At 39.2% G+C, this 17,088-nt stretch overlaps 1 protein-coding gene across 1 annotated transcript in view; it reads left to right on the top strand.

Moving 5' to 3' along the window:
• dnajb6b (DnaJ heat shock protein family (Hsp40) member B6b) overlaps positions 1-16,392 on the top strand; it is a 96,136-nt gene extending 79,744 nt beyond the window's left edge. The window contains exons 9-11 of the mRNA XM_063044418.1: positions 3,854-4,057; positions 8,022-8,111; positions 14,932-16,392. Of these exons, the coding sequence (XP_062900488.1) occupies positions 3,854-4,057; positions 8,022-8,104 (287 nt within the window). The 3' untranslated portion in view covers positions 8,105-8,111; positions 14,932-16,392. The remainder of the gene's footprint in view (positions 1-3,853; positions 4,058-8,021; positions 8,112-14,931) is intronic.
• The last annotated feature ends 696 nt before the right edge of the window (positions 16,393-17,088 follow it).

The raw sequence follows: 17,088 nt of genomic DNA, 5'->3' as shown, positions 1-17,088 counted from the left end.
TCAGCGCATTAGGTGTTTGATGGTCTTTTTTTAATGGGTTCTCTTGGGTTTCTTTGTTTTGTGGCAGCCTACAAGGAGACGGATCTCAAGGTTGTATAATGTATACGTACTTTGATAGCAAATGTACTTTGAACTTCGTGCCTATCAAAAAACCTCTTCAATGCCACTTTTGTATTTGTTCCACTGCCATCCCCATCAGGGTGCTCGAGACATCCACAACTCTGTTTTACCAAAAATAAATGCCCCACGTCCCCTTTAAACCTTGCCAGTCTCACCTTCTAGTATTTGATACAGAGAAAAGGGGAGGAGAAGTGAGAACAGAAAGTTATCACATTTTTTAGTTTTCTACTATCTGTGACTTTAGCCATTGTGCTTGTGATTCTAAGATCCAAATCATTTAAGATTTCCGTTTGATTAATATCAAGTAGCACCTATGATTTCCGAAAAATACAAAGAGTAAGTCTTAGGTAGTGTGTGTATTTATTTATTTATTTGTTTATTTTGCTGAATGTACATTAACTTATGGCTATGCTTCACGTTCCTCAATAATTAAAATGAAGTTCAGAAAGTATATCAGGACAATTAGTGATATAAACTGAACTGATTCCACAACCCGTGGACTCACTTTCAAGCACTCCACAACTCATGTCATTTTACTTCTTTATTTGTCTGTTTATGTAGTTATCTACTTGTCTATCCGACTGTACTATCTCTTCTTTCAGTTAGTCCTGACGAAGGGTCTTGGCCCGAAATGTCGACTGTACCTCTTCCTATAGATACTGCCTGGCCCGCTGCGTTCACCAGCACTTTTTGTGTGTGTTGCTTGAACTTCCAGCATCTGCAGATTTCCTCGTATCTGACTGTATTTGCAGTTTGTCTTTGCACATTAGCTGTTCGTCTTTGTGTTTAGTTGTTAGACCATAAGATATTGGAGCAGAATTAGGCCATTTGGCCCATCGAGTCTGCTCCACCATTCCATCATGGCTGATCCTGGATCCCACTCAATCCCATACACCTGCCTTTGATGCCCTGACCAATCAGGAAACTATCAGCTTCCGCTTTAAATATACCCACAGACTTGGCCTCCACTGCAGTCTGTGGCAGAGCATCCCACAGATTCAGCACTCACTGGCTAAAAAAATTCCTCCTTACCTTTGTTCTAAAAGATCACACCTCAGTTTTGAGGCTGTGCCCTCCAGTTCTGGATACCCCCATCATAGGAAACATCCTCTCCATATCCACCTTATCTAGTCCTTTCAACATTCAGTAGGTTTCAATGAGATCCTTCTAAATTCCAGCAATACAGGCCCAAAGCTGGCAAATGCTCCTCATATGTTACCGCTTCATTCCCAGAATCATCCTCGTGAACCTCCTCTGGACTCTCTCCAATGACAACACATACTTTCAAAGATATGGGGCCTACAACTGTTGACAATACTCCCAAGTGTGGTTTGACTAGTGCCTTATAAAGCCTCAGCATTATCTCCTTGCTTTCATGTTCCATTCCCCTTGAAATAAATGCCAACATTGCATTTGCCTTCTTTACCACAGACTCAGTCTATGTTATTAACCTTCTGAGAGTCTCACACGAGGACTCCTAAGTCCCTCTGCACCTCTGATGTTTGAACCTTCTCCCCATTTAGATAATAGTCCACACTATGGTTCCTTTTACCAAATTGCATTATCATACATTTCCCAGCACTGTACTCCATCTGCCACTTTTTTTGCCCATTCTTCCAACTTGTCTAAGTCCTGCTGCAATCACATTACTTCCTCAACACTACCTACCCCTACACCTAGCTTCATATCATCCACAAACTTTGCCACAAAGCCATCAATTCCATTATCCAAATCATTGACAAACAATGTGAAAAGCAGCGGTCCCAATACTGACTCCTGAGGAAAACCATTAGTCATTGGCAGCCAACCAGAAAAGGCCCCCTTTATTTCCACTCACTGCCTCCTTCCTGTCAGCCATTCCTCTATCCATGCCAGTATCTTTCCTGTAACGCCATAGGATTTTATCTTGTTAAGCAGCCTCATCTGTGATACCTTATCAAATGTCTTCTGAAAATCCAAGTAAATGACATCCACTGCCTTTCCTTTGTCCACCCTGCTTGTTACTTCCTTGAAGAACTCCAACAGATTTGTCAGGCAAAATTTCCCTTTACAGAAACCATGATGTCTTTGACTTATTGTATTATTAGTCTCCAAGTACCTCATTTTTAATAATAGAGTCCAACACTTTCCCAACCATTGAGGTTAGGCTAACTGCCCTGCAATTTCCTTTCTTTTGCCTTCCTCCTTTCTTAAAGAGTGGAGTGACTCTTCCAGTCCTCTGGGACTATTCCAGAATCAAGTGATTCTTGAAAGATTATGACCAGTGCATCTGTTATTTCTTCAGCAATCTCTCTCAGGACTCTGGGATGTAGTCCATGTGGTCCAGATGATCTATCCATCTTAAGACCTTTCAGTTTGCCGAACACTTTTTCCTTTGTAGTAGCAATGGCGCTGACTCCTGTTCCCTGACACTCATGGATCTCTGGCACACTGCTAGCGTCTTCCACAGTGAAAACTGATGCAAAGTACCCATTAAGTTCATCTGCCATTTCTTTGTCCCTCATTAATGCCTCATCAGCATCATTTTCCAATGGTCCAATATTAACTCTCACCTCCCTTTTATTCTTTATGTAACTGAAAAACTTTTCGTATTCTGCTTTACATTATTGGCTAGTTTATCCTCATGTTTCATCTTTTCCCTTCATGTAGCTTTTTTAGTTGTCTTTTGTTGGATTTTGAAAACTTCCCAATCATTCAACTTCTCACTCACCTTTTGCTACCTTATATGCCCTTTCCTTAGCTTTTTTGGAGTCCTTGACTTCCCTTGACAGCCATAGTTTCCTACCCCTGCTATTTGAGAACTTTTTCCTCTGTGGGTCATATCTATCCTGCGCCTTGTGAACTATTCCCAGAGACATCAGCTGCTTCTGCTCTGCCATCATCTCCAATGCACCTGGGCAAGCTCCTCTCTCATGCCTTTGTAGTTCCCTTTATTCCATTGCGATACTGATATATGGGACTTAAGCTTCTCCCTCTCCCTCTGTTCTCCCTCGTTCTACTGGGGTCTGTTGTGAATGCCTGTAAGAAAATGAATCTCAGAGTAGTATATTGTGACATACATAAACTTACTGTGAACTTTGATTAATATATGCAGTATATTGCACTCATTGTGGAAATACAAAGTGGAATTAGTACAGTGTCTGTCTCCTCTTTAAACTGAATTATAAAATAAGCAATTGATGGAAGATTTAATGCACTGTGCTGACCAGGCTGGAAATTATATCAAACAAATGCAGCACCAATATCAAGGAGACATTACAGTATGTACCTCCTTTAATGATACCAGGATATTTCAAATAAACTTTGCAGTCAATGATAATCTATGAATTTCGTTGTACTGTGGAAAATGTAATATTCAGTTTGTATACAGCAAGATCCAATGAGATAATATCCAAAAGATTTCATTATTTGTGATGTTGGTTGTGAAATAAATATTGCAGGACCCTGCAAGAATTTCTCTTCCTGGAATAATGCCACAGGACCTTTTGGGTCCACATGAGAAAGCCACTTAAATTTAATTTCTCATCTGAAACTTTGCTCCTGCCATGGTATTGCACTGAACTATCAACCTCGATTTTATAGTCATCTTTGAATCAAATGCGTGCCTTAACATTTTGACTCAGGTGTAAAGTCAAATGAGAAATGCAATGTGACTTTTTGTTTCAGAAAGTGCTTGAGAATTCTACATTGGTGAAATTGCATTGATGAATTTGTGCTGTGCGTTCTCTTTTAGGAGTTGAAGATCAACATGCCTTAGCATTGGAGCTCAGAAAGCGAGGACAGCAGGCCTTACCGAGTCATTTGTCTCACACCAACTCTTCACGCCAGCATTCCATGTCCTACTCAAAACATGACTACCAGTATCATATTGTAGACGATGATGATGTCGGCTCAGCAACAATGGCCACCAGTGAAGTGGACAGTTCCAACATAGCAGGTAGGACACAAGATAAGAGATGAGAGAGAAAAGCATTGGGCTGTATCCAAAATGGAAGAGCAGTGCTCAAGACAAACTCAACCACAGTTGTTCACTATCCATCTTCTCTGCCAGCTTAGTTCTGACCTTGCTCTTTCTGGTAAGCTCAGAGCACTCATTATCAAACAAGACCATCAGTTCTAGAAACAGTACTAATATAAGCTCAAAAGATTATTATTTCTGAACTCTGAGTAAAGAGACTCTTCCCTTTAAATATCTAAATGTGGTGTGGTAAGTGCTGGTGTGGAAAGAAATACACTAGGCTTGGAGAAATCTGTAGTATAGATTCTGAAGTGCCTTTGAAATGTAAAAGTTAGCATAGATGTTCAAAGAAAATGGTCTTTTGTGCTATGTTCTACAATTTTTATTTGATTTATGATCACATTTCTGAAAAATGATACCGAAGGTTCAAAGGTGCAATTTAATGTCAGAGAAATGTATACAATGTACAGCCTGAAATGCTTTGTCTTCACAACCATCCACAAAAACAGAGGAGTGCCCCAGAGAATGAACGACAGTTAAATGTTAGAACCCCAAAGCACCCCCCAGCTCCCCTCCCTCCCATGCATAAGCAGCAGCAAGCAACAATCCCTCCTCCCCCAACTGGCAAAAAAAATGGAACGGCACCCGCCACCCAGCACTCAAGTGTGAGCAAAGCAACAGCAAAGACACAGACTTGCAGTTACCCCAAAGACTTTGCGTTTCACCCGGTATTCGACATACCACAGGTTCTCTCTCTCCCTGATAAGGGAGGAAGAGGTGTCTCCATTTTCCCAGCAAACAGGGAGACATAACAAGCAACTGGCTGGCTTACGATGTTAAAAGTCTGTTACGTTGCTTTTTTCGAGCTCTGTGCCTGAAGATCGCAAAGATCTCGGGTCTCCAACCACGCAGTTGTAGATAACCCAACACACGGGTCTCCTGCTGTGACATCGACCCTCGATCCGCCCATCTCCAGAGCCCCGAGATCTGAGGCTTCCGAATCCGACCCGGACTCTTAGGCCGAGCCTTTGGCCAATCTCTCCTAAGATTCTATTTAATTGTGCTTTGGAATTGTAGTTTTCCTGGTTCTTGTTTCCATTCTAAAGTCATCATAATGCTGACTATAAGGAAGTTGGATGGATATGCTGACCATGTGGAACGTATTCTCTCTGGAAGTCAGTGACTAGTGGTGTTCTGCAGGAATCCTATTCTTGGTGATTTGTTTATATAATGAGGAAGTCTAAAGGTGGGTTAGTAGGTTTGCAGATGATACAAAAGTTGGAGATGTTGTGGATAGTAGAAGTTGTTGCAGGTTACAGCGGGATATAGACAGGATGCAAATCTGAGCAGACTAGTGGCAGATGGTGTTGAATTGGGAAAGATGTGAAGTGATACTCTTTGGAAGATCTGTTGGTAAGTAGGTTTGCTGTGCTCCGAGAATTGAGGTAAAAAGCTGATTAAAAGGTGATTTTTATATCATGATTGAGGATTACTTCTAAATTTACAATTTTCTTTGCAGTTTTCAAATTAGCTTCCTGCTTCAGTGGGAAATTCAAACCCATGCAATCTGTGATTCTAAAATTTATCGTTGTCCCACAGGACCAGTGAATCTGTGAAATAAGAGAAGGCCAGAGGTTTTCTTTAGCTAAGGAAAACAAAACATCGGAGGGTCCTTTGGAGAAGAGTGCATGCACATGTGTGTTTGAATATACCCTTGAATGCCTATTTCATGTGGCTAATTTAACTGTGTACTGTAGAACAATGTCAAGCTTACTTCTGGATATTGCACTAGGATTAGGCAGTCCCAGTCTTTGAGCTGTAAACCCATCTCTCTACAACTGTAGAGGCTGGCTTCAAATTGTTCAGCTCTAAAGATGCACCATAAGATCGACATGGAGTGGAAGTTTCCTATAGTGGGATAGTCTAGGACCAGTGCGCACAGCCTCAGAATACAAGGATGTTCCCTTAGAACAGAGATGGGGATGAATTTCTTTAGCGAGAGGGTGGTGAATCTGTGTAAATCATGTGAGGAAATGAGGTTGGGAGGCAAAATACATCACACACGATCAAATGGCGGAACAGTCTCCTTGGGCTGAATGGCTTAATTCTTATGGTTTTATATTTTTATAACTCAGTCCAGTTTTTATCTAATTCAGGCAACACACATCAAAGTCGCTGGTGAACGCAGCAGGCCAGACAGCATCTCTAGGAAGAGATGCTGCCTGACTAGTCCTGACGAAGGGTCTCGGCCTGAAACGTCGACTGTACCTCTTCCTAGAGATGCTGCCTGGCCTGCTGCGTTCACCAGCAACTTTGATGTGTGTTTCTTGAATTTCCAGCTTCTGAAGAATTCCTGTTGTTTATCTAATTCAGGTTTGTTATCTCTATTTTTCTCTCTCCCCGCCATTCCTACCACCTCCCTCCTCCACCACCACCCCCCACCGCAGTCCTCTGATAAGTTCAGTTTTATCCTGCTTATACTTTCCTCAGAAATGCAGTTTGTTACTTGCTAGCCAATTCAGCTGGCGCCCTCACTTCCTATGTTATTACATTTCTCCTGGTTTCTGCTCTCATGCACCTTCCCCTTTGTTCTGTGTAACCTTCCTATTTTCACTGCAGTTTAAAGGTACAGTAGATTCCCGTTAATTGGGCCATCAGTTAGTCAGGGCGGCTGCTTACTTGGGACAACTCCTACAGAACAAAAGCTAATTGAGAAAATAGCCGGGATTCCCTTTGTTTATTTGGGACACTATGTTGCTTAATTGGGACAGGTTATAGTTGTTCAACAGTTTCAGTGGCGTGCACTTGTGGGCTGTTAGACAGCACATTGTGCTTAGAGCCACAGTTTTTAAATAGTGTCAGTAGCGTGTGTTTCTGCTCAAAAAGCAGCGATTTTTCTCACTGATAGTTGGCGGAAATTCAAATAAAGACAAAGTAAGACAAATTCAGAACTGTTTTGCGCACTGCGGTTTCAAACATTGAGGCTTGGAGATATCAGAGATGGCTGGGAGTGAAAAGTAAACAATTTCATTACTTCAGCAAGTTTGGAACTGCAAAGAATTTGAAGATTATTACAATCATCTTGAATATTGCAACAAAAATGAAGATTTGGAGGATGCAATCATCGAAAGAATTGTATGAAGGCAGTTCATTTTCTGCACTAGGTGTCTGATCTGATTTTTGCCTTTACAGTCCATCAGAAGAACACTCGCTGAATTCCTCCATCAATAGCCATTATGAACTACTACCCAGTTTTATAGTATTGTAGTGGTATTAGTGGTAGTCTAATTTGTTTTGTATTTGTAATTTGGTACCCAGTTAAATGGTTGTTTGTCTTTTTTATACCTTTTTAACTATTTCTATGAAACTTCGGATAATTGGGGCAACCATTTAATTGGTTCAAAATGTACTGATCCTGGTGTGTCCCAATTAACTGGAATCCACTGTGTTTTAAAATCTCTAGCTTTTCTGAATTCTGATGAAAAGATAACCTGAACTGGTAATTCTGTTCTTGTCACCACTGATGTTGCCTGAGTTTTTCCCCACCTTGGGTTAAACGGCTGTTAATGTCTACACAAATAAAATATATTCAGGTTTTAGGTTAAGAACAAGGAACAAAATGCTCTATGTAACTTATCATTTCTATTGGTCACTTACAATTTGGCCAAGTTGCGTAGTAGTTGTAGTTACGTGAGTAAGGCCATTTTGCAGCTCGAGCCTGTCCTGTTTTTCAGTCATACCTTAGGTGATCAGTGACCTAACTTCGTTTCCCATAACACTTAACATAAGACAACCGGCCTCTGATTTAAAATTAACAAGTGACCCAGTTGCAGAAGAGACTTCTGAATGTCTGCCGCCCTTTTTCTGGTAAACTGCACTACTATGTAATATAATTTTAAAGTCTTTGACAGACAGATTAATGAAATGATGTTGTGTTTCACAGGCCAAAGAGAAGGAGGGAAGAGAAGGAAGCAACGACACAAGGAAGAGTTGAAGAAGAAGCGGTCAACAAAAGTGAAGCATTAGTTCTAAGGTGCAGTGGGTGATATCTGATATCCACCAGAGAATTCCACCAGAATAGTTATTTTTCCTATTAATTAATATAACTTTACTGTAACACAGAGCATGAGTGTTTTTTTCTGTTTTTGTTGGGGTTTTTGTTATGCTATCTAAAAATAGTGGAGTGACATTTAAGGATTGTTTCTGTGATCTGGTACCTCCAGCTGGTAACACCAGGTCATAGAATTTCCATTCTAATCTTGTAATCACGTGTCTTGGTTAAGGTTCAAGCAAGCCACTTTGCAGTAGTTTTTCATTTCATAATATTCCTTTTTCTCCTTGGAGAAAAAAATAATTTGCACTTACACAGCACTCCCATCCCTGGAAGGCACTTGAAGCATTGCAGGAAGTCGGGTAAAGTCCTGAAGAAGGGTCTCAGCCCGAAATGATGACTGTTTATCCCCCTCTGTAAGCGCTGCCTGACCTGCTGAGGTCCTCCAGTACTTTGTACGTGTTAGTCAAGTAAAGATGTGTGGTTAAACAACGGAAACATGAATTATAGCAGGATGATGGTATGGATTGGCAGAGGGCTTCCATAGAGTGAGGATTTGTTATAGAGGTGAGAAGGACAGGGGCTGCGCAGTGGGTGGAAGGGCGAGGTTGATGGATGTTCCAAGGATAAAGAGAAAAAATGTTCTGGAGAGATTTGAATGCTATTTTAACATCTGAGGCCTTGTTTTTAAGGGCGGGTTATGGATTGGACTGAGATTTGGTATTGCTTGGATTTAGACAAGTTTCAACATGATGGGATTTGGAGGTAACTCAGAAAACCATATGGGCAAATGGATAGTTCCTTGTTTTCCCTCCATTACATATATAGACATTCTTCCAAGTTGTTCGATTGATGAGATGACATGATGTGGTATTAAGGGTAGAAGAGAACGTGGTTCAATAAGCAGATTTAAGAAAGTATATTTTTTCCATATTGGTGCTATGTGGAAAGAAACCTCCTGTAACTGACAACATGAAATTAGGTTAAATAATTTCTTTTTCTTAGCACAGATCAATCTTCCATTTCCTGAGCAAATTCCAGTTGCTGAACACTAAAACGTTCAAACCATCCAAGCATGTTTACATAGAAAATTCAGTCAGGTTTTTAATTGTTGGCAGCTGTTTGTTCACTGGGATTGAGATGGTGGTGAGAGGGAATCAGATGTAAATAGATTAATTTCTCGCATTTATATGTTGGCTCTGTCCTCTATTTTGTTTCTGATGCACCATGATGTGGGATCAGGTCCTACAGCGTGAATTTTAGCACAGTTCGGAGGTAGAGCTGAGGGTGTGCCATTCTGTCAGAAGTGCCATTTTTTGGATGTGCTGTTTGTCTGCCTCTCAATTTACACGGAAGACCTCAGCATAATTTTGCAGTCTGGAGATGTCGTCGGGACTTTGGATGGTATATGTACAGTACGTCATTAAACGATTGCATTGCAGATCATGAGACCATGCCATCTTCCACCACATTTTCTACAATGTAACGGTAACTATACTTAAAAATTATTCAGAGAATCTGAAGTTCTCCGGGATAACCTAAGTTATGGAAGGTGCTATACAAATGCAAGTTTGTTCATTTCTTCATATTCAACCAACTTTTAACACCAGGATCTTAAACCCTATAAGGGATACTCACTTCTAAGAGGGATTAAGATACGAGGAGGGAGAGTGCTTATCACTGCCTTCATGAAAGGATCACAGGCAAAACTTTTGGGAAAAGGAAAAGTATGTAACCTATATACGTAAATCCATGATCTGATTGAATTAATGAATAGTTTGGAAGTACATCACAAAAATGTTTCTGCTGTAACTTTATACATCTGTTTAACTCTTAAAGGACAGTTCAGAAGATCATATATATGCAACTTAATGAGTGATACTCCAGAAAACCCAAAAACCAATTTCAATAGAAAGTGTTGCTCTCTACAGTACCCATCAGGCATGTGTCATTCATTTCCCATTCACAGGTGCAGAACTGAAAGCAGCTGTTCTCTCAGTTACATATGGATATTCGAATACTAAGCCAAGATTGCAGCATCAGGTCTTTCAATATTGTGACGTGCTGCAGAATTTCATAACTAAGTGTTTAATATTCTCTGATAACATACTGGTTAGCACATGTTTTTAAAAGGCCTTTGTGCATTCTTTTAATTGTCTTTAAAGCTGTCTAATGAAAGACAAACTGTTAAAAAAATAATTTTTAACAAAGTCTTGTATGATTGGACTGTTAGAGTTTATCCCTCTTACTGTAGACCACTGTATATGTCTTGGGTTAATCAAATGATTAGCCATATGTAATCCATTAATGATCCTGCCTAGGGACCCAACACATCTTTTAATCTTTCTGCCCTACTTGTTTCATTATTTTATTAGCTGAAATCTTAATGTTATTAGATTTTACTTTCAGAATGGAATCAGTTCTTTTGCCAGTTCATACCAGTTTTAATTGCAAGCTTTGGCAGTGACACGGCAACTGCATCCTAAAGGAGTTTGCACAATTAAAATTGCAAATATTTTTCTGTGCCATTGCAGCTTTCTCTCAATGTGACAGACGTTCTCTGATAACCAGGCAGATAGTAACAGTCTAACTAGCCTCCTGCTGTATTTTACTGCAAAATGTCTACCTGTACATTTTGTTGGCCACCATTAGAGGCTCTGCAAAGTTCAAAGTTCAAGGTAAATGTCTTATCAAACTACATATATGTCAGTATATGCTGCGCTGAGACTCACTTCTCTGCAGGCATTCACAGAACACAGAAATACAATAGAATCAATGAAAAACTGCACCCAAAGACTGACAAACAACGAATGTGCAAATACAAAAAAAAAACAAATAATAATGATGATGATAAAAAAATAAGCAAATAAATAATAAAGAGAACATGAGTTGTAGAGTTCTTGAAAATAAGTCCATAGGTTGTAGAATCAGTTCAGTGTTGTGGTGAGTGACGTTATCTACACTGGTTTAGAAGCCTGATGGTTGAAGGGTAAAACCTGCTGGTGTGGAACCTGAGGTTCCCAAACTCAATATTCATAGATACTTAAAGCAGGCATTCATATTTGTTCTTTTGGCAAGAATAAATACTGTCTCCCTTCTGTCGTCCTTTGGATTGTTTGGCTAGGAAATGTCAGTGTGGCAAATACTATGTTATTATTGTCCTGATGAAAACTAACTGGTTTAGAAGTAAAGATTTTGTTGTATATACTTCTTGTCAAATTATGACAATATTTATTCCATTGATTTTGGAGTAGTATTTTCTTTTGAAGTCACACTGGCAGACCTTGTTTATCAGATTTCCTAATAATAGGTAACATAATTAAATTTAATTCTGTTTATTTGAGCCACAGTGACCTAGAGACGCAATGTTTATTCATCCTTGGCATCTAGTATTGCTGCAGGCAATGCAGGGACTACTTAATATTTCAGTGTAATCATTGGCTAAGGCTTGTGCACCAAATAGAATAAGAAAACTAGATTTATGTTGTATTATTGGAAACACCAATTGAACCTGCAAGGGATATAGGTTGCCCCGGGTAATGAATGGGTTCCGCTTTCACAGACATTCGTTAGTCCATTTTATACATAATCAGAATCAGGTTTAATATCACTCGCATATGTTGTGAAATTTGTTGTGTTTGCAGCAGCAATACAATGCAATGCATAATAATAGAAAAAATGTGAATTACGGTAAGAGTATATATTAAGTAGTTAAATTAAATAAGTAGTGCAAAAATAGAAATTAAAAAATAGTGAGGTAGTGTTCCTGGGTTCAATGTCCATTTAGAAATCAGATTGCAGAGGGGAAAAAGCTGTTCCTGAATCACTTTTGAGTGTGTGCCTCCAGGCTTCTGTACCTCCTTCCTGATGGTAACAGTGAGAACAAGGCATGACCTGGGTGGTAAGTCAAGAAATACATAAAGATCACTTGATATGTTAACCATACCTCCACAGAATTGGAATGAATGGCATCAAAAACACTTAAGACTGATAAGAGAGAACAAGTACCAAGAGGAGGAAGTGTGTGCGTGTGTGTGTGGGAGAGAGAGAGAGAGAGAAAATTCTGCCATTCATAGGAATGAACATATGTACTAAATATGTTGGACTTTGGAATGTAATAATATTATGGGCAACTATAACCCGGGAGACGGCCTGTCCTGCAGCTCATTTCCAACCCCAGCCCAGGCAAGTTCCTCAGCAATGTCAGCACTGTGGCACGCTGAAATCACACCAATGATGGGTATTATTTCTGCAAGTGTGAAACAACCAGGCTGTGGTTGTCTCATCTGCAGACTGCAGGCCTACTTTTACTCTTCAGATGTCTACCATATTTGTGCCCTTCTGCTGGTCAACACCAGTAACAACAGAAGTACTAACTTCAAAGATTATAATAATACTTATTGAGACACTTTATACCTGCTTAGTAGATGCCACTACGCAGTCATTGAAAACATGTAGTCTTTTACATGGGAGGCCTCTATAGTAGGAAGCAATGGCATATTTTTGTCATTTTTGAATCTCTTTGAATTAGCCTTTGATACTTGTAACGTGAACAAAGTCACAGGAGAGACGCTGAAGCAACTGGCTACAGAAGTGTTTTATTCAACAAAAACAAGCAGTAGGCATCATATTGAGACCCTTTTGGAAGAAGAGGCCTCCTGACCCAATGTTACATGACATTTTTATATGCTAAACATCAAAGGTAAGAGCAGGACAATTCTATAGTTACAGTGTATCTACAATGCTTCCTTTGAATTACATATAGTTTTCACATAGCTCCTTCTTCGCACCCACACCCCAGACTCCAAAAATGAATGTTAATCAGCATTGCTTGGTTTGCAATCAACTCCAGTCCACAGCTCCAGGAAAGCAATTGTTCAGGGCCTGCATTTTAAATTCAATCTACAAACCACACTCATGTCTGAAGATTTGTTGCTGGTGAAATTAGTATTTGTTATCTACCCTTAAATGCCCTAACAATACTAACCTCATCATTCTTTCCCACTTCCATTTTTATTCCATTCATTCATTTCTGCTTCATTTCTCTGGAAGTAGTTGACAATTGCTGCCCATTCCTTAGTCCTCAGAGAAGACGAAGATGGAATGTTTTCTTAAGCAGTTGATCGATGACCCTAGGATACGATAACGCCTTTTAAGAGACTCCTGGATAGGTACATGGAGCTTAGAAAAATAGAGGGCTATGGGTAACCCTAAGTAATTTCTAAAGTAAGTATATGTTTGGCACAGCATTGTGGGCTGAAGGGCCTGTATTGTGCTGTAGGTTTTCTATGTTTCTATGCTTCAAATAATTTCGTAATCAGTGCCTATAATAGGAAAGGTCCGAGCAACTTCTTCCAAAGTCTTCTCATACCCAAAATTCTCAACTTGAAAAACTCAGCACTTGGAACAAAAATCAAGATTTCTGTTTTGGGGTTGGGCAGAATTTAAATTTGTTGGTAAACCAGTGCACCTTGATTGAATCAGAATGTTTCAAAGCTATCTTGGGTAAAAATGGCCTTATTTTCAGTGGCCAGGTTTTGCTATTTAGCTCAAGAATGAGTGTACTTTCTTTCTTTATTTAGGTTCTACTCTTTATTCATTCAGTTCCATTCTCTAAATACAATAATTGACCATTCCTTGTTTCTTGGGGGAAAAAAGTGAGAATGCCTATTTTCTGGAACATGACTGAGAGATTAAATTAGGCAATGACTATATTGTTTGGAGCTGGAGTCGTGTATAGACCAGATATGGTGGTCTCCCTTTGTGGGTTTTACAATCTTAACTAAATGTCTTTCTGGCACTAAGACACAAGTTGTATTAGGTTTATTAAATGATATTTGGTGTGATGGCATTTGAGCTTGAAACATCCATCCAAGTTACTATTTTACAACATGCTTCACATTAATGGCACCAGGATTTCAAGGTGACTTTGACACGGTGGCACGCATGGGGCCTTGCCTATCGCAGGTTTTCTTTCCAACACTTTATTAAGAAGATCTCCATTGAGATAAGTCCAAGAATTACTACATCTTTGAAATACATTTCTTATGCTGTATATCAAAGAGATATTTCCCTACATGGTGAAACACAAATTAGGATGAAGTGGATTTAAAATTGTTAACAAGAGAAAAAGAAGTTAAAGCAAAGGCATCTCTTTCCCTGAACTTTTCTGGATCCTCTTCCAACCTTCATGATTTCTATAACTGCATTCGTGTATGTCGTACCTTAACCGGATGCTAAGCCCTGAAATTCCTTCCCTCAATTTCTCTTCCCATCCACCTCACCATTTTTTTCTGAGAAACAGAATCCACAGGTTTGATAAAGTGTTCAAATTCTCCTTTGGTGGCTCGATACCAGATGCTTTTGATAGCCAATATGAAATGCCTGAGGGCATTTCACTTGCTTAAGAATGCTGTTGTAAGTACAATTTATTGTTGCGCATTCCCATGTCAGCAGTAGCATCTGTGCAGAACAGATTTTGTACACAGGGTGTTGCAGGTAACATGCAAAATTGTTTCCAAGTTCTGAGTAGGTGCCAAGTTTCACTCGAGTCCCATTCTGCTCCACTTCAAAGGCAGGCCGCACCTCAACATAAAATTCACAGGCTCAGTTAAGATTAAGATATATGTTTAACATACACCCACTTACTAAGATGCCCCAGGAAGCACTAAGTCAGGAAGCATAAATCTAAGATGAGTCTGAAACTAGTGACAATGGTTCAAGTTTAAACCAGTAGGATTTCAGGAGAAATGCTTTGTGAAAGCCATAATTTAATTTCTTGTCAAAATATGATCTTGTGCAGGTCTCAGCAGTCGAGGCCAATCGAGATGTGGTTGGAGCTCCCACAAGTGAAAGAGAAGTCTCCCTAAAAATATTCTAACGACAAGTAAATGAATCTTAAGTAAATTGAAGGGCGTTGATAAAGTAGATCATCTTTAAGTAATGATGTGTGGTGATTTCCTGTCTGTTTATGCTGTAATCCTTTTGCTTATTGCTTTATTTTTAATCACACTGTAAATGGTCCTATTGTGTTTGAAATGACTGCATCTGAAGAGCAAAGCAAGTAGAAATTCCAACTGGCAAAGTTGGAATGAATACCTAGTGCAGAATTTATGTGTACTATTGTATACAAGTGCAATAGAAGGAAAATACATTAAGAAATCTTGCTTGGAATGTGGGTATTTTCATCATGGTTGGACACTCTGATTTGCCACAAAAAGATGGTAGTAGGTCACCTTTCTGAACCTGTTCAATGAACATGCTGTCAGAATAGAGGGTACCAAGATACAGAGAAAAAAAATAGAAGAATGTCTTTCTTCTTAAATGGTCAGAAAATTATTTACAATGAAGCAATTTCTCTTCAAAGTGTTCCAACACAACAGCTAACTTATGCACAGGGTCCCACAAACAGTAATTCAAGAAATCACAGGAAAGCTCTTTTCTGACAGTAACGATTAAGCATAGTGGCACCTACTTCTCTGCAAATAGTGCTATGGGATCATTTAAATCTGTTTAAATAGTTAAATGGGGCTAGAGTTTAATATCCTCAGCAAAAAGTCTACAGCTCACACAGGGCAACACCTGCTCAATATTGTGCACAATGCAATGAATCAGTTTCTTTCAACCCATTGAATGCTGCCAGATCAACTTTAGTACTAGTAAAGTTAAAACGTTGCACACAGAAATGCATACACACATGGTTTATGTTTTAAAAATAAGCTTTATATTTCAGAATAGAGAACCTGCTGTTGCTCATGATTTACCATCACCTTCTATTTGCATTATTGTAAAGTTGTTGTTTCACTATATCTTTTGCTATACCATGGCTGTTAATTTAGTTCCTTTTTCTCCTCTACTTTGTTTACCAAAATGCTTCTGTTTTGCCAAAAGTTGATCACTTGGACATGTGATTTGTTCTTGTGCAGGCAAATTAAAAGTTTCATTATTTCTGGGATATTTTAGGTAAAACTGTTACTTCGGTGGCATTCTGTGATGCACATAGTTAAAGATAAGATAGTGTAAACAGCAAATTTACTGTGTTATATATCAATACTCAAATGCTGCAAGAGGGAGTTTGTGTTACTATATAGCTTCTACTTCCGGTTTTTATTATTCATTTGGTATGACTGTGCCTTCTGCTTATTAATATATTGAATTCTTGCTGGTTCATTTGATTGCAGATCTTTGTAACCTCAGTAAAGAGGGGTTTGCCCTATTGTCCTAAAAATAAAACCTCACAACTTTTTCTGTTGTACTTATTTAAGAAAAGACACCACAAAATCAAGGCGATGCAATTTTTTGTCTCAAACTTTCTCTAGTCAAAAGTTTGACCTTACAAAAGTGCTCAGTTTACAGTGTCCAGACAAGGATCTGGGAAAAATGCTGAAAATTTTAACCAAGTGTGTGCAAATGGATCTAATTCCCCTCGACTGCTTTTGGTTTCAGCAGGGCATGTCAGGATTCAAGTAACTTGCCCTGTTTCAGATGTAAGTTGTTCACTTAAGTATAAACAGGACTCATATTTAACACAATCTCCAGATTTTCAGGTATAACTGGAGTTGGTCAGTTTACTGCATTTAAAGAAAGAATGGGGGAAAAATGAAGCCCATGATTTTTAATAGAAGTCCCACCTACCCTCGGCTTACAAAATGATTTCAATTATAAGACAGAGGAAAAGAATTAGGTCATTTGACCCATCAATTTGCTCCAGCATTCAATCAGGGCTGTTTTCCCTTCCAACCTCATTCTCCCTGTAACCTTTGACGCCCTTACTAATCAAGAACCTGTCCATCTCTGCCTTAAATACACCCTACGACTTGGTCTCTACAGCCCTCTGTGGCAACAACTTCTACAGATTCACCACCCCCTAGATGAAGAAATTCCTTCTCAACTCCATTTTAAACCCTTTATTTTGCGGTGGTGCTCATGGATTCTAGACTTTCCTTATAATGGAAACATC

This window comes from Mobula hypostoma, chromosome 3 (assembly GCF_963921235.1).
Source record: "Mobula hypostoma chromosome 3, sMobHyp1.1, whole genome shotgun sequence".
NCBI lineage: Eukaryota > Metazoa > Chordata > Chondrichthyes > Myliobatiformes > Myliobatidae > Mobula > Mobula hypostoma.
The sequence above is the reverse complement of the archived record's forward strand: the minus strand, read 5'-3'. Positions and strand labels throughout refer to the sequence as shown.